The sequence below is a fragment of the Neopsephotus bourkii genome, unplaced genomic scaffold (genome assembly GCF_033783945.1).
Source record: "Neopsephotus bourkii isolate Nb327-2 ecotype Australia unplaced genomic scaffold, CSIRO-AGI_Nbou_v1 NB_450, whole genome shotgun sequence".
NCBI lineage: Eukaryota > Metazoa > Chordata > Aves > Psittaciformes > Psittacidae > Neopsephotus > Neopsephotus bourkii.
Window position 1 is genome coordinate 1,359,863 of NW_026900952.1, and position 18,914 is coordinate 1,378,776.

General features: G+C 36.4%; 1 protein-coding gene across 2 annotated transcripts in view; it reads left to right on the plus strand.

Annotated features, from left to right (window-relative positions):
• Positions 1-18,914, plus strand: part of DPP10 (dipeptidyl peptidase like 10) — a 555,091-nt gene that overhangs the window by 496,790 nt on the left and 39,387 nt on the right. For both annotated transcript variants that reach the window (XM_061349587.1, XM_061349585.1), the window contains exons 8-10: positions 4,480-4,600; positions 8,819-8,973; positions 11,662-11,759. In XM_061349587.1, the coding sequence (XP_061205571.1) occupies positions 4,480-4,600; positions 8,819-8,973; positions 11,662-11,759 (374 nt within the window). The remainder of the gene's footprint in view (positions 1-4,479; positions 4,601-8,818; positions 8,974-11,661; positions 11,760-18,914) is intronic.

Here is an 18,914-nt window from a genome sequence, read left to right on the forward strand (position 1 = left end):
AAGTAACTGGGAAATGTGGTAAAATGTGGTAAAGAGAAGAGGTTAAAAAAAAAGTGTAATAATAATTTTCACATAAGATAGCATAGCCTGGTTCCATTTTGTGACTTTTTCAATTTATTTTCTTATCATCATGCCTGAAAGCTGTGAAAGCATTTTGGGCACAAAGCCAATGAAGTATTTATGAGAATACCAGTCTGATACACAGTTAGCAACTCCTCTTTTAACAGTTTTGTAAGATTCAGTAGCTACAGTCAACATTTCTGTAATGATGTATAATTAGACACAAGTGTATACTAATAAAAACCCTTTTACTTGTTCCCAAATAGCTGAGTAGGGACAGACTGTCCAGGGAGGTTTTTGGTTTATGTGACATTGCCCAAAACAAAATATGCAAAGCGATGAAGTATACTGAAGTCCCCACCCTGGGAACCTTTCGGCACATCTTTAGTGCTACTTACAGGACTCACGATTTTACGCACAGGTATTTGCAAGATTCTGCTCCAAGAATAATTCTTGTTGTTCTTGTTTTGCTCAATAATTCTTATTCCAGTGTTGTGATTTGCTATCCGCTTTGCAGTATTTGAGAGGTTTTGAGAGTCTCAGTTGTAGGAAAAGTAGTAGCCTGAGTTCTCTCCCAGACACTTGCTTTCTTGTTTACTCAATTTTAAGGACTAAATTGTGGCTCATAAATTCATCTTCTATGTGTTGCTGTACTGCACCTAAACAGCAGCAGCAGCTGCTACCTAAAATATAAAAATTTCTGTGTTAATCAACATTTTAGGCCCTGCACCTTTATTTCTCTTAAATAACTACAGATGAGCACTTTGGCACATTCAGGAATGGGAGGGAATGCGGTCCTGACTGCAGGGGGTAGGCAGCGTCATTGTAGGAAGTGTGCATGAAGCCATTCCTGTCGATAGAAGCAGCAGTTTGCAGCAGTTTGCAGGCTTCATGTGGAAAATGGCACCTCTTGAAATATAACAACTATTCAAAATTACAAATGACATTAAATGATTAACCATAATGGTGAATCTTTCTAAGATGTTTTTAGAGGCTCAAGCATGGGGATATTGATCTTTCAAAATGCTGCAGTCCATGCAGAGAAATATTTGACAGTGTGCCAACCCTAAATCATCAGTGTGCATTTACATGCTTTTTAGTTATGTGGAGGAACATGAGTAGTTGTATTTCATAAACATTTTGCAAAGGAACACAAATAGATCATTTTTAATAATTAACATTATTCAAGCAACAAGCTTGAGACATTTACGTGTTTGAGGCTTGCTAGGGAGGGAGCCACTGGGTGGTTTTGAAGTTTATCAAGAACTGTAAAATGTCCCAATACATGTGTTCAAGAAAACAGCTGTTCTTTGGGGTAGATTCCAAAGTTGAAAGAACACGTGTCATGAGTGGTGGGGAGAAAAGAGAAGCTTTGGGTGACAGAACAGACTAAGAGGATTGTGGGGATATTCAGAGGGGACTGAGAACTCTTTGAGGATGAAGACAGAGCTGCTTTGTGAAGTAAATGAGGAGTAAAGCTTAGAAAGCCAGCAATCGGAGGCACAACGGTGAATATTCCCTCAGAGATACTCATTTATCTGAAATGTGTCAAATAGAATTAACAATGCTGCTAACTAGTAATAACAGAATTAAAGACCTTTTCATGGTTCAGTCATAAAACAAGTATTTCTTAATCCTGTACTTTGATTGGCAGTGATGGCTTTAAATGAAAGTATTTCCAAACATTGCAGAGACGAGTCATTAAGGGTATCTTGCCTGTTAAAGACGCAAATGGCCTGAAAAGGGGGGAGCAAAAACAATACTTCTGATCTTAAAAATTAGTTAGCTTGAGCTCATTTAATTAAAGAAGCTTAAGCAAAATAGAATCATTTGATCAAGGAGGCTTTTTTCAGTAATCTCCTGAAAGCAGTTGTTTATATCATAGAATCATAGAATAGTTAGGGTTGGAAAGGACCTTAAGATCACCTGGTTCCAACAACCCTCCCATGAGCAGGGGACACCTCCAACTAAACCATGTCACCCAAGACTCCATCCAACCTGGCCTTATAAGAAAAGATTGTCATCTGTAAGAAGTCACTCCTTGCTAAGCAACAGGCAATAGAGTGGTTCTCACCTGTAAATTAGTCTGTTAGAAATATTTTCAGTTTGCTTAAGTAGCAATTACTTGGCTAAATTATTTTGTTTCTTGATTCACCAATTCACCATGCCTTTTTTTTTTTATTAATTGTATTTATTCATTTTACCTTAGAAAAAAATCTACATTTTTCCTGTGCAAATATATATTGTAAGAAGAGTTTGTTGATATTTTGAAAAGCTTGATATATCCAGCATTCTCTAATCCTTGTTTTCTTCTGGAGTTAATGCTGGACAATACATCAGCTTCCTATAAATTTTCAGTGTATCAAATATTATTAATAAAACTGTAAATGCAAATGCTGGTCAGTACTTGTTGGATTATTCAGACTGGATGAACTATTTTTAATTCAGTTTTGAGCTCACTGCTGAATTTTGAATTTCCGATCATAAAGAATAACCCCTGATTTCTAGTTATGGCTAAAATCATTGTATTGCTCACGGTATGAAAAAAACTTCATTTTCATTGCATTCTGAAGCAGAAATTTTGAAGTGTCTACTGTTAAAAATTAAGAAATGCATTAATTTGGGGACTTACTGGGAAATCTATTTCAGACGGTAACTTAGAAACAAAGAGATCAGAAGCAGTAGTGGTAATAATTTGCACTCTGGTTAGTATTTTAAGTTGTTTGTCATGAAAGTGTAAGAATGATAAATGGCTAGGATTTTAGAAAGGTCTTAGTTGGAAGTATATTTACTGCATGTTAGTAGTCCCAGGTACTCCATACATCAGTGTACATTGATGTAATAATGTAACAAAAATTTCTGTTGTGTGTTGTTCTCTAGTGCTGTTAGCTGAATTTTCTTAGTGTGAATCAAGATGGTGTGCAATAGTGACACTAGTTTGATTCCATTGTTAAACTGTGCAAGCACACATGTGGCCATTGTTAAAAAAAAAAGTAAAGAAAAAAACCTACAACTCTGAGATGATTGTAACTGAAATACAAGGCATTGACAACTCAGGAAAACGAGGAATGTAGGGGTAGGGATAAAAAGGACAAAGGGTACTGTTACAAAAATGTGAGTAGCTGTGGCTCTCCTTTTTTATACCCATCTGTAGCTTTTGGCTTCTTAGTATCTCAAATCTTTGTTTCTTATTAACCAGGGCTGGGAAAGATAGGGACAATGAAGAAGTCAGGGACAAGCATGTACCTAAATTGTGCTGCAGTGAAGTGCTTGAAGGTCTCCTGGCTGATAAAGGCAGACATTCAGCCTCTTGTGACATATGGCTGAGTACGTAAGAATTTCTATGTCATAAACCTTCCTCGTCATCACTGCATTTGTCTCCTGTCCTTTCTACCATCCCCTGAGTCCCATAGTTTGTTGGGGGTTTTTTGGTCTTTATCTTTCTTTTATTGACTTTGTCATGGAGCCTGAAGCTCAGTCTCTGGAAATAAGAGAACCTGAAATCCTTTGCAACAAAGCAAGCAAGAAAAAAGAAAAAAAAAAGGCAGACAAGGCTGAGAAGTGTCAGTGAAGGAGGATAGGGTTGTCTGTCTAATCTGTTATCTACAGGAAAAGGAAGAGGGGTCTAGACTTGAAAATAAAAGGAATTTATACAGCACACTTGAGGTAAAATGTTTGTGTGTCAGAGCCAGAAATAGAGTTAGCAAGCTGAGAAGAGTTAAAAGGAGTCTGCTGTTTATTTTTACTTTTCCAGTATGATCTCACATCATGATATAAAATCAGAATTGTTAGAGTGCTAGAATCATAGACCAGTTAGGGATGGGAAGGACTTTAAGATCATCTAGTTCCAAGACCCCTGCCATGGGTAGGGATGTCTCTCCCTAGACTATGTCGCCCGCAGCTCTGTCCAATCTGGCCTTGAACACTGCGAGGGATGGAACATTTACCATATCTTTGGGCAACCTGTTCCAGTGCCTCACCACCCTCAAAGCTGTAACCTACATTTATGATGTATGTACTGTGCCGTATGTACTTGCAGAAGTGTGTCTAATTTCACTGCTAGAAAAACAGATTATTTTATTCGATAGAATGGAATTAACGGAAAAGGTATTTATCTATCCAACTGTTATAAAACTTGTCTCCTGTATGATTCTGAGGAATGTAATATTTCTTACAGTATGTAGAAACATTTCAACAGGTAATACAATCTCAAAGAATTTGCCTTGGCATAAGTATTAAAAGTTTGCTCTAGTTTGTTCAAATTGATAATAAAACTAAATATGAAGCCAGTGTTGGTGAAAACTTATACTGAATTATTCAGTACACTGTTCTGAGCCTGAGGAAATTATTCACTGCTAAGCATTCATTTATATCTGCCAAAATGTTCTTTTTTCTCTCCATCCCTCTTACTACATCCAGATTTATATTTTTGAAAATAACATCTACTATCAGCCTGATGTAAAGAGTAGCTCATTGCGCCTGACATCTTCAGGAAAAGAAGGAATTATTTTTAATGGAATTGCAGACTGGTTATATGAAGGTAAGCCAGACAAATATATCTGTTTATTAAAACAGATGAGAGATTCTTATACAGACCAAACAGCACAAATCTATTAATTTCAGAAAATGCTGTCTAAGGTTGTTTTTGCTTCTTTGCTTTATCATTTTCTTGCAAGATTGTCTTTGTATGTGTTCATATTTTCTATTGACCATTGTTTTGCATGTAACAGTATTTTCTCAAGAATAGGAATTTCAACCCAAATATATCAGATGAATTATGAACACTAGGTAGTATGTAAAAATGCTGTAGCAGTGAAATCTTGATGTGGGATTTTACTACCAACTTCAGTGGGGCTGGCATTTCAAATAGAGGTATTCAAATAAAACTAAACATCCTGTGTGTTTTGCTTTCTAGAATAACTCCATTCATACCTCTGGAGTTGTTCAGGGTTTACAACAGAAGTGAAGAGGGAAAGGAGTCAGTTTGTTGCCTGTCTGAACATCAGTGTTGGTCTGTTTACAGTTAAAACATTCTAATAGAAGAAGTCACAAAATTGTCTCATAGAAGCAGAGTTGGCTTAGGTGGATACACAGCAAAAAGTGACCAAAGATGATGCTGCCTGGTGCCTCACTTCTTTATCACTTTGTTTTCTTCAGCCTCAGTGGTGGTTAGTGTGCTGTGTGTTAGTGTGACTTATGAGAGACTCCAGCCCCTCAAGCCAGTCAGTAACATCATGCTTGACTTTTAAGAACATGCGTCAATTCAATCTGAGTATTTTGACAAGGTCTAAAAGTGTCATACTGTTACCTCAACAGTGGCTTCTACTTTTGCTTACATCAGCCTGGCCTAGGCTCTTGGAAAATTTGCTGTTGCTTGCAAGCAGTGCCAAAATGGAGTCGACAACTCAATCTATGATATCGTCTGGCTTCAGACGCTATCTTCAGCGTAGCACCACAGAACGTTTTTCTTTGATTTTAGCATAATAATAAGTGAAAAAAATAAAAAAAGGAAGGGGGAGTAGATTACCGAGCTTCGTACAGGAGCTTAAAATTAATACACATTTCAGTTATTTTCTATGGGACTCATTAATTTTATAGGTAAATAGCTCAGTGTTAAATACTTCATTACTTGAAGTATGTAACTTCTCATATGTAGAATTTTGCAGGGCAAAGTGGTTTTTAGGAATGGTGCTACATCACAAAGTAAGGAACTTAAGTGTGGCCCTTGGAAATGGTCTTTTCATACCACTTGGGCATTTCACTAGTTAGTAACAGCACACATCATGAATTCATAAGATCTCTGATCAACTAAACTCTGAAATTAGAATGATAGTTTACATTCCTTTGCCATATAAATGCCTGTGTGTGATAGTTGCCCACTTCCAACGTTTCTAATAATGTTTTGTACTGCTTTAATGAAGCAACATATTTCAAAACTTAAGGATAAAGGGAGCCTTTGGAATAGAATATTTTTCTATGCATTTCATATTCTTCAAATCTCATATGACTGCAAGCAAACTGGAGAATGGAAGCGTATATAGCTCACTGAAGTTGATAAGTATATCCATTTTTTTCTAAAATGAAGTGACATTAATAAGAGTCACAGTCATGGATGAAACAAGTCAATTCTGGCTTCATTTCTGCAAGCATTTTGAGGACACCTCTTCAGAATAGGGAAGTGTGTGTTTGAAGAGAAGACTGGGGTACAGCTGGGTGCAGTGTGGAATTCAAGCTGTAAGGGACAACAAAAGGTTACCTAATGCAACTGGTATTAGCTAATGCAACTAATATATTACTGGTATTTACCAGGCATTTTATTTGAGCTGTTTGGGAGGGATGGAGTAGTACATCTAAGAATTATAAAGTTAGAAGTTTAAGACATATTTTAACAGAAGAAACCTGGGAGGGTTAGTATGATTTGGACCTCTGTTCATGAGAGCTACATTTAAGAGCTAAAGAGAATCAAAACTAATCTATTTTATTTGAAACATGCCAGAATGCTTTTTTAATTTGTATGTCAGCTTACCTATTTATCTCAGTATATGAAAGAGTATTATGTGGATTTTTTGTATCTTTGTTTTAAAGATCAACAAAACTGTTGATAAAACAAGTGATTGTTCCTTTAAGCTTTAAGTATCTCACAATGATCAGAAAAAGAGAATAGAGTAACTTGGAAAGAACAAGTGCCAATAGCACAATACTGCCAATGATGCTTGTCTGAGGGTATGCTTCTGCTTCCCTGTGTGTGCCCATCATTTCTACAGTCATGTTTTATTAATGAATATTTGAGGACTGAAAGACTTTAAAGATTCACACTTCTGTAGCTGACAACAAAACACAGATGTCTTCATGTATGCTACTGGCGACTTAGGTCATGCAACTGCTTCTCGTTTTTTTGAAAATGAAGCCAGGTAAATTCATCCAAATATACCTCCTCAGTTGCCACCCCAGTTTGTTCTTGTTTCCTGTCTCTATGGCTATACATATACCCTTGTCTTGAGAAGGAAAAGCAAAAGGTGTCTATTCTGGAACTAGAAAGTTTCTGAAATGGTGTGGGAGGTGATACATACCTCCAGTCCTTTCTCCTAGATCATATCCTAAAGCCTTCCTTAAGTGATTTTGCCCATTCTTCTCCAAGTTATTTAAACCTGAGCCCAAACAGCTGTTGCTTTTCCTGGCTTATGGATAACTCTGACTTGCCAAGGATGCAGGCAAGCAGTAGGCTCTTCTCCACAATACACATAATTAAAATAAGGATAAAAGGGAATTCTGTCTTTACACACTGGAGGACCACAGTCCATGTCTGCAGGCAAGAATCAATGTACTGCTTCTTTCCCATTAACCATTGTTTATCTTAGAGCAGTCCTCTGTTGTCAGTGGTGTTTTTAATAGCATCGGAAGCTGAGAAGGCTGAATGTTGTCCAGGTGAAGTTAAGAGATTTTCCATTGAATTGACCTAATTTGTTTACTTTTATCATTTGCATAATTTTTTTATTAGCATTTTACTTTACAAAGCATTTGGGAATTGCGTTTTCTCTGTGTGAATAACCTCGTTTGAATGGAAACAGTAATATTTTCAAAAAAACAGAACTGTGATTTTTGCTGTCTGATATTCACCAGTCATTCTCTGCTGTTGTCTTGTGTAAAAGGTTTTACTTATCCAGCCAGGGAGAAAAGCATGGCCCAGAATATATGACTTTGAATAATGGTCCCAGCTTCATTGCACCTAATCTGAGATAATACAAACTATTAAGCTGCTTCAGAACTTTTAGAATCTGATTAGCATTTTGAAGTGTCTTCATTGACACTTTAAGTAGTTTTGTAGGCAGGGTCTCTATTAGATATATAGTGAGGCCTTGTTTCCTGTTAATATATATTGTCAATTAGTTCTGCAGCCAGATTCTTCAAATTTAAATACAAAATACTCAGCAAATCAGTCAACATATCAAATACATAATGGAAAAAAATCCAAGTCTTTTCACAAGTGGAAGGCAGAAGACCTGTGCAAGGTGAATTTGGACTTGGTCTGGAGCTGCTTTACTGGGATTTCAGTTTAGGTGTTGCTTCTATGGTTGTTTCTGGCTTGTTTCTTCTGAATACAAAATACAATGACAATAAATATAATAAAACATTGCATGACATTTTTAAGGATTATTTTAGTTTGGAAATCAAGTAAAATTTTAATAAAATTAAAAAATGTGTTTGTTTGGATTTTCAAAAAAAGTTACATTGCAGAAAAAGTGACTTTTCTAAGAATTAAAATTGAGTATTAAACTGAGACAAAAAAGGCTAAATATTATACTCCAAGAATGATTACAAAGATGTATCACTGTGTGAGGATCCTCATGTTACCAGGTGCCACAGCTCAGAGAAATCAGGTATGCTAAAGGTTTTTATTAAAAAAAAAAATAAAATCCTAAATATATCTTCCTATTAAAATGGTGCAAATAATTTAAAAGTTAATTAAACACATCTAATGGAATGTAATAGAACTAAGCATATGGCATTTAAAATCATCTTTCACATGTAAATGATTTATTGATGTCAATAGAAGTATTCATTAGAGGAAAATGGTTAAAGTTTGGCTTTTCAATACCCCTTGTTATCCAAACATTCAACCCAGGATAATGTGGAATTAATGAAATTACAACAGATGCATTTGAAGTAGGCACAGAAAGAACAAATCAGTGCCAACTGAATGAGATGGGAACTATGTGGTAGTTATTTTTATGGACCCTAAGGAAATCTGGTTTTGCAGAGGAACTTCTTCATTCTCACGTTGCCCACTGGTGGTCTCCAGACGGTGAAAGACTGGCATTTCTGACCATAAATGACTCACTGGTACCGAACATGGTTATTCCCCAATTTACTGGTGGTCTGTATCCAAAAGGAAAGCAGTATCGATATCCTAAGGTAAGGTGAATATGAGTGCAGTACCCACCTCCTCTTCATTGTTCAGTGACAGTGTTCAATCACATGGAAGGAGTGTTTCTAGACAGCAACAGAGGCTAATTTTATTTATGTTGATTTTCAGGAAATACCTTTTTTTTTTCTTTTTCCAGACTGTAACACCTTTTGCTGGAAAAAAACTGGGTGAGGGAACAGCAAACAAACTAATTCATAGTAATTTCATCATTGTTACAGCTTAGTAAAATCAATTCACCACTTCTGAGAGAAGGGTAATATGTTTGAAGGACTGCACAAAAAATAAGATACTGTCACAATTGCACTGTAGTCATACATGCAGCATGTTCCATTTCACTAATGTAATCCAGATATGGAATTCCAGATCTCAGGAAATGATGCTGTTATTAATAAATGTAACAGACTGGCCTTGAATGAGATAAGCCACAGTAAAATCTTTTCCTGGTCATCATAATCAGGAAGAGGAGGGAGGGGAAGGGGAAAATATTAGAATTGTCACAGAGTTTCAGAAGATCTAGAGGGGGAGGTTTAGATTCAAGTTGGAAAGTTAAAGAACAGCCCAGGCAGGGATAATGTCTGAAATAACTAACTTTCTGGGGATTTCCTGATTAGGTGACTCTCTAGCTGCCGTTTTTGTGCTGCGTTCCGCACTGGTATTATCTTCCATCTTACTGGTTTATCAGTCCCTTGCGTGCAATTTCAAAGTGTCTAAGTTCCTTTCTGATAGGATACATAGGATATGTAGGTCCAAGTATGTGGTACTCCTTTGACATTTTGAGTGAAGTTAATTTAGAGCTTTAGAAAATATTAATGTTACCCTATTCCTGGTACTGTTTGTTTAGTGATGACCCTTTATTTTTGATGGGTGGACAGTTAGACTGTACCAAGTACTATGAAACAATATTATGTGTGATATAATGTATTTTGCTATGAAATAATACTCTAAAATAATGAATTAACAATATTTTCAGAGATGGTTTATGTACTTGCTTTGGCAAAAGGCTTGAGTGACAGAGCAAAAAAAAAAATAAGGAATACTTTTAAAAGTCAGCTTTGTAAACAAGAAATGAGTAATTCCATTTCATTAGCAATTCAGCATAAAAGTGATACATAATAGTACTTCAGTAATCTTGTTAATGAAAAAAACATTATCTTTTTTTAATGTCTCAATTTAATGCCGATTTAGCTACCATTAAACATCATTAATTGGTAATGAAGCTTGTGGTATAGCAAAAGAGATGAAAAAGAACTTATCATAAAATGAAACCTTTGGAGAAAATTATATTTATGATTTAAAAATTAAAGGAAACCCACAGGCAATTGTGAATACTGGAACATGTGTATCTGTGTATATGCCTAATGCACACTGTATTAAAAAATATGAAAAGGGAAGTTTAAATTTTGTTAAATATATAGGGAACAAAGTAATATTTCAACGTAAAGAGTTCTTGCACTACTGAACAAATGTGAGAATTGTACAAAATTCATGCTATTTAAATTGTCATGAGGAGGCCCTGAGTGGTAGAGGAGTTGACGCTGTTTGCTGTTGAAGAAGAGATGTGGATATTAGAGTTTTCTGCTCAGGTAGAAAAAACACCTTCAGCTGCTCACGCCCACTGCAGGCTTAAGAAGCACTTACTGTTCACCTCACTGACCCCAGCACCTCCCCAGCTGTAGAGACCTTGTATTGAATTGCATTGAGCTACAGATATTTGTAGCCATGGATATTTGTAGTAGAGACAGTATGTTGGGGCAGTACAGCCCTGCATGGAGACCAGGCCAGGCTGGCAGGTTTTTACCTTGCCCTCCCAATATTAAACAGGAGTCAAACCCACTGAGAGACTTGCTTTTCATTCCCTATCTCCCACATACACTGTATAGCATTGGATGACTCCTGTGACTTACATGAAAAAGAAGCTTACATGTGATATGGTTTGGACAGGGGTGTGGGACTTATAGCATCTCCTTGCAGCCCTGCAGAGCCTTACTTTCTACGGTCAGTTCTTTCTTTTCATCTTAGGAACATGACTAGTAACAAGCCAAGTTACAGGAAGTACAAGTCCTCTCTCCCTGTAGATCCTCAGGATTTAGCAGACTCTTCCTAGTAGATATCTATCAAACTGCCATTTTGTTCCCCTTTAGAAACAAGAAGCATTTTGTCTCTCTTAGAGCTGGCCTGCCAAAGCAGCTGAGTCCTAAACAGAGCCGAAAATACAGATTTCCAGCTCAGCAAACCAGGGAAGGAAGACCAGGAGAAAATTGTAAAGAAAGAAAAGGAAGAGGAGGAATGCTATCCCAGATATAGGTCATGCAGCTTTTAGAAGAAGGAACAATAGTGTCTGGAAAAGACTTTGCTGGAGGGTGTATTTAACTCCTGGTTTAGGAACTGACCTTTTGCAGCTGACTTTACTGAAATAGGCCAAGCCACTCCTAGCATTGGTCACTTGCTCTGCACAGGAAGGTCATGGAAAATTAAGGGCAGTAAGAGAATTATTCAATTAATGCTTCATACTTTTATTTGTGTAATTCATATGTCTGTGAAATTAATTTTTAAAATTTAAGATTTTAAAATTTTAATAACTTCTCATTATGATAAAGATATTGAACAAGAGAGTCTATTTAGCTGTCACTGATTCAGTGCTTCTAAAACTCCTATTATTTTTTCTTTTTTCAAAGGCAGGTCAAACAAACCCAACCGTAAAGCTGTTTGTAGTTAATCTGTATGGACCAGCACATACACTGGAACTGATGCCACCTGACAGCTTTAAATCAAGGTATATAATTTCATTGTTTTGAAATTCATGTTTGATTTAACCTGACTGTCTCTTAGGCTAATTGCCTTTTTACATCAGCACAACACTTATCTTTGACTGGAATGCACTTGATCTCTGTCCCTGTTGCTGAACATAATGGTAATAAAATAAAATACAGCTCTACTGGATTCATGCTGCTCTTAAAAATCACAGGGATCTAGGATCTGCTGATAGCTGATGTCCTGAGAAGCTTCAATTTACTTGAAATGTAGGAAATTAGGAATTGTAAGCTACGGTCAAGGGGCTGAATGCTGTTCTGCTTCTGAGGTCATTGCAGTCACCCCCAGACTTCTTTTCCTGTGGGCCAGCTTGGTTCTTTCAGTTTCTGAAATTATATTGCAGAACATAGAAGTGTCTTATTAACGCACAGAACACATAATCAGGGTGTTCCCTCATATACAGGGAAATGTTTTGAACTTTTCAAATCCCATAGGTTACAGAGAATGTCATTTCTCATCATGACAGATAGATGCAGTGAGGTGACAGGTGAGAGGCAATGCCACCAGATCACATAAGACTACATCATACACTAAGAGGGACAGCGCTGTGTTTTTCAGGAGAAACTGCTTCAGAACTGCTCAGCTAATTTAACAGTCCCTTTGACCTGAAAGCTGAATTAATAAGGCCTGGCTGCAACTGGTGACTTTTCTGCTAAAGTTACTACCTTAAGCTAAGCTCCCAATTACCTGTCCTTGCTTGAGTTGCCGTGAAACTTTTGTTTAAGAGCAAAGAACTTTTCACCCTTTCCCATGGGTATTGCAGTGAACTTGATTAAATTCCTATTGTAGTTTCACTGCATATACTAATGATCTTCTAAAGTGTTACAAAATAAAGGTAATAGTAATAATAACAGTTACTACAGTGCAGATATAGCTGCAGTCTAAGGGCCAGGGAAGTGCCACTTCACTCAGGACATTTTCAGATGGACAATGGCATGAAAAAGGATTGGCATGCATAAAGATGAAAAACAAAAACAAACCACCTTTGTTTTTGCAGGTCCTACAAACCCCAAAATATTTTATGGTCATTGTTCCCAAAACAGTCAGGATGTTAACAATGAGCACTGATTTACAACCATTGCAACCAATTTCAAGCTGGTGTAGTTCTCCTCTGCACAAATTGAGGTACCATAATTTAGTGCAGGAATAATTTGATAGTGAATTTTGCCTTGCAATTATTTGTGTCAACTGTAATGCTCACTGACTGTGCTAGTGAAAGGAATTATTCTTAATGAGTTCCACTTTTTTGAACTATTTTCTTTCTGTTACTGGACCACTACCGAAAGCCATAATAAACTCTCGTACTGCTTGCTAACCCTTCATTAATTTAAGTAGCAGTATAAGATCTGAAAGAGATTCCTTGCCATCATGATTAGCATCTCACTCTCTCAAACATAATTAAAATTGTCATTTGAATGTCAGAAGGTACAAAGGCATTAAAAGAGAAAAAAAAAAAAAAAACTTGAAAATGTTTTTCAGATCTTATGGTTTCACTCTAGTTTTTTCAGATTGATTCTTTCTAGATTTTTCAGATTCATTCTTTGTCCCCAGCAGACCGAAAACAAAAGTAGAATGAAATCATGAATACTGCATCTTGAAGTTGTAGGGTAGCAGTAGCTCACTTTCTGGAATTTCTTTTGTGAGCCTTAACAGGTATCTTTGTCAGATTTTTGAGTCATTGATAAAGACATTGTCACTGTTTAATTGAAATAATAGTCACATTTAAAATTCTATATTGCTACTGTATCAGAAGACTGACTGAAACTATTTGTACCTGGGAAAAAAGTTAGTTTCATCTTAATTTTAGCTATTAAGTTATACTGTCTGTGCTGCAAAATTTAGTAAAATCATATAGTTTTGAGCCAAGTATACTGTAAATCTTGCATTCTGACTCTGGATTTCAGCAGCAGTCAGTCATCACACTGATCATCAATCCATATATATCTCCCTATATCGAGATATATACAGATATGAAGAATGATTTTTTTAGCAGGCTTTCCAGAGTGGAAATCGTGGAGTTTGTGGTGGTTGGGAATTTTTGCTTTCAAGTATTAACTTTTTTAATAAAAGTAGTAGCTTTTAGTGGTCAATATTTTTCACTACCTTTCTAATCCATTCATTATGAAGTCATTTAGTAAATAGGTCATGGGAGTCTTTCAGAATTAAGTGGAATGGGACGCTATGAGATACAGTTATATGGATCTTTCAGGGCAGAAACATTCAGAAATACAAATTGTGCAAGTCGTAACCAGCTGCTGTTATGGGAGAGGTTCACTCCTACACAGAGAAACCACACAAATAGGTAGGGAAGGGGGCTTCTGTTACTTTTAGCCATGGAAAGTAGCATTCAGATTCTCCGTTCTCCCCAGCTTTTCTCTGATTTTTAGGGCATCTGGGAACTTGTAAGATTGAGTAAATTGCATGTTCTGCCTTTGTTTACTTCTTGCAGTGGTTCTGTAAAAGTTCTTGGTAGTATTTCCCAAGTCTTGTTCAGGTTATTCTAATATATAGATAGCAATAACATGTATAAATTTACTCCTGAATGTTTTAATGTGGAAAAATTTACCTTCTACTATTGTTAATGGCGCAGAAAGGTTGACAGTCTTCCTTTGAACATATGGTTGTTTTCTGTGAAATTATTTTAATTTTGACTTAATTTCAAAAAACTTGCTGTTTCCATTCTATGTGTACAATTACATTCTGTTTCCTTCAGTGGCAAACATGATTTTGTATTGCAGGATTTTCTCATTAGTCACAGAAAGTGAATATACATGTAAGATAAAATAAGTGTTCATTCGTTCACTGCTAGCTGCTGAAGTTCCAGTTGGAAAGCTAATGCTTCCTGCTGCAAACCTTAAAAAAAGCAATATGGCGTACAAGTGGTCAGTTCAAACCACTGTACCTTAGGACACCTGAAGACTTCTTGTAACTGGTGATATTTAGATATAAGGTATTAATACCATATTAAGAAATTCCATAGGCTGATTTTTCAAACCCCATGCTTGAATTTAGACCTGTCAGAAAAAAAATAATTTATTTTCAAAGTGGAAATCTCTTAACACAGACAGGAAAGTGAAATAACACATGAAAGAAGTTGCAGTTGAGTTATTAGAGCTGTGTTCCATAGATGATGAAAAGATTTTTTCTTCTAGAACAATGTATCAGCTCTTGAAAGTCTCAGTGTGAGCGTCAACCACTGCTTGCTTTCCCCATTCTCCACCATAGTGAGCAGGCTGCATTGGCTCTGCACTATTCCCAGATGCTGCTGACCAGGTAGTTCTAAAATGCACCATAAGAAAATAAGTCAGCGCTTTTTCTTACTTTTTTCAATAGTATTTAAATGCCTGAAAAAGTTCTAGATTTCCACATTCTCATTTCATATATGTCTACTTTTAAAGAAACTGAAATACACAGTAAGACCCTTCTGACTTTGTATGAAAATTTGGATTATTTTAAGGATTTTAACTAATCATTTGTAATGGAACTGGAAGCACTTAAGAAATTGAGTTTGCATAAATTCAGATAATGCTCTTGCAAGCCTCACCAATTTTTTTATTATCCAAATCATCAGAATCATTTGGGTATATATGTACTTCTAGTTTGAGATCACCTCTTGAATCCAGAAAGTTTAATTTTATACCTCTGGCAGCTGATTTATCTGAGCCTTGCTTTGGAATATAAAGCTTATTTGATTCTAACTGGAAATGGAGGGAGGGGGTTGCAATTTGGTATTAAGAAAACTAGGATTTACTTTCACCTTTCCTTATGCTATGTCTACTTTCTTCTTCCAAGCTTCTGCCCCTTCCCTATTCTGTAACTTGGCAATACTAATAGCTATCTCGCAAGGTTAATGTAAAGGATTAATTCATTGTGATACCTTATAGCAAATGACTGTAATCTATTCAGCCTACAGGATGAAAATATATTCACATACTTTATTGAAGCGTTCACACACAATGGCAAGGAATTTATTGATTACTCCCTGCCATGTTCAGTAGAAAGAAATGCAAGTTCTGCACCTTGGCCAGGACAAGCTTCTGGTCAGCCGGGGCTGGGACCTAGCAGCCTGCCCAACCATCCTGCCAAGGCAGCTGTGCTTGGGGCTGAATTGGGGACAAAAAGTGCACTGTTTTTGTCACCTAGGCTGGACCACTCTAGGAGGAGTGTGGCCAACAGACTAAAGGAGGTTGCTTTGTCATCACCCATAAAGGCAGAGCATCACCTATACCAATCTGGTTCAAGGGGAAAAATCAGTTCATCAGTTGGCTGCCAAGGTGCTCTTGGCAAGGTCCTATGGCAAGGAAATGGGGAGCAGAGCTTGTTAGCCTGACTGTGATGCTTCCCACCAAATCCCCTCTAATGGGGAGGTGAGCTAGAAAATCTCCTTCCAGCCAAATACCTGTGGCTTAGTCAAAGAAGAAAACTGCAGTTCATCCATCAATGTATGCATAGATAAAGTTGTGTAGCATACCAAAATACTAACTAACTATGGCTACCATGCAGGTCATAGAATCAACTACAATCATTAAATCAACTAGGTTGGAAAAGACCTTCAAGATCATCAAGTACAACTATCATGTCTCAGTCTGTGGTTTTTTTCCATGCACATTTCTGAGAATGACATTTTCTGTTAGTATCTTTAAATTCTCATACACTTTTCAATACACAACAATACAAATAATTTTAAAGCATAGCAAATGTTCTAGCGCATTATGCATGGGTCAAGTTTCTGTTGTTTAGCTTCTTAGATAACAACCTGCCAGTAAACTAATAGAGCATGATAGGTTGGCTTTCTTTAGGTGAACCCTCTTGTATTTATTATCAAAATCCAAATCTATTAAAACCATCAACCAAAGTAAGGTTCCTTTTTCCATTGACATAAATTTTAAATGTCTTTCAGCTATTCTTATGAGCAGATTTCTTTCATAATCAGCTCATTGATTCAAAGTTAGAGCATATTTCTTCATTATAGTGAATGGTATGAAGTTGTAAAGTTTGACTTTTTGAGCAGGTTCTTAATATTGTGAGTTATTTTCCTATAATGTTAGTCTATTTAAAATCTCAGTATTTAATTTTCAAATTCAATTATGATTGTAACTATGCTTCCACTGTAATGCAACGCAAATCCCTTTCCTTTGTTCAGTTTACTGTCTCTGTTGACTTTGCTAAGCACTTACAATAACAGCCAGCAAGGTACACATATATATCTTTCTAGTCACAAACATCCCAAAACTTACAAGTGAAACAAGACATGCTGGACATTCTTGAATGATTATAAATGTATTGGCAAACTTTTAAACTACCTCCATAGAACTATCAATTAAGATAATAAAAATAAAGGAAAATACTCTATAAGAAATAAAGGTTTTAAAAATTGTGCCTTCAAGCTTGGTGGAAGATGATAGCACCTTTGATATTGAATATGTTTTCATCAGCAGTGAAAAATGAATCCAGATTTCATCAAGTTACAAGTCTTTGGAAAAAAAAAAGTTTTCCATATACTCAGGAAAAACTGCTTTCTTAATGCCTACAGTTGGATTTTTTTTCTTACTGAATACCTTCCATCCGGCTCAGTCCCTAAAATCTGATCTTACTTAGTGTACAGCACCTCCTCAGCACATGTGAGATGTTCCAGCTCCTACTGTTCATTTGACTGCATATATAGCATTTTCCTGGCTCACTGACCCAGGGGAAAGCTATACCTTCTTTATACTCATTGCCTTCTCTAACTGCCTTAAGCCAATTTGAAGCCAAGCAGCAGATTTATGTGGAATAAATGTGGAATCAGAATTAGCTCTCGACAAGGAGCTTGAAGCTCTTGGTTTTATGTATTGCCCAGTTCAATCCAATTTAGAATAAAATGAGTCATGTACAAGCTCCTTTAATGTTGACTGATCATGGGGTGCTGTGGAAGGAGACTGCCTTTTCTGCATTTTCTGCCTGTGAGTAAAGAGTTTAGCTCTCTTTGGAATTTAGAAAGAAAACAGTCCTGGGGCAGAATGTGAGGGAAGAGATTGTAAAAAGTCTGAGATGAAAACTTGGCTAGAACATGATGTGGACTGGCTAAAAACCAAAATGGCAGTTCTATGAGTCAGGGATTGAATGATATTTTCTTGACAATCAGGGATTTGAATGGGAATCCTGAGAGCAGGTGAGAAGGTGGACATAGAGGAAGTGGGTATAAAAAAAAACCAAATTTTGTTTCTTACGATCATCTTATAGTGACCCTGCTGTGAGAAAGGGGATAAATAAGAAAAACCTTGGAACTGGATAAACAAAGTATTGGAAAAAAATCTAGGAGTGAGATAAGGAGATGCAGCTTGAATAAAACAAGCCATATCCAGAGAGAAAAGTCTGGTTGTTAGGCCAGTTGAATGCTAAAACTTGATTCAGTCTATGCCATGCAGCCCCTGTGTGATACAGTGAGTTTAAACTAACATTGCACATGCAATCAGTAATTGTGTTTGTTACTTTTTGGACATGCAATAAATTAATCCACAGTCTGATTTAAGAAATGTTCTCCAAAACAATGAAAGTTATTCTCTGAACATGCAAAGTGCTGTAAAGCCCCTAATTAAATGGGTAGTACCTAAAATAATATCTTGCTTCAGTCCTTTGTCCAGGAAGCAGTAATAGTCTTTCCTCTTTAAAGTGATGTTGAGAGAAAACTTGTATGAACAAATGCAGAGGGTCTAGTAATACCAGTACATTTGTGGTTTTGGTTCTGGAGGGAAAGAAAAAGCACTTATTTTCACTACTGTTACAATACATTAATGGCAAAAATGCCTGATATTTTGGAGAAAAAAACTGATAGTACCTTCCTCAGAATTAAAACAGATTTTGCGCTGCAGTCTTCTCTGGTTTTATTCAACTGTATCAGCTAATCTAATAAAACATACACTTTTCTTCGACAAGCTTTGACTTAGTCATATCTGTTGACCTGCAACAGTATTACTACCCTGTATGCGTCTATGCACACTGTATATTTGAAACACTAGATAAACTGCAAAACTGTGATTTACAAAGGAACATTACCTGGAGACAGTACTTAATTTCAGAAGGGTATGCATTTCTGCATATACATATATAGTTATGTATACACATTATATTGCACTCT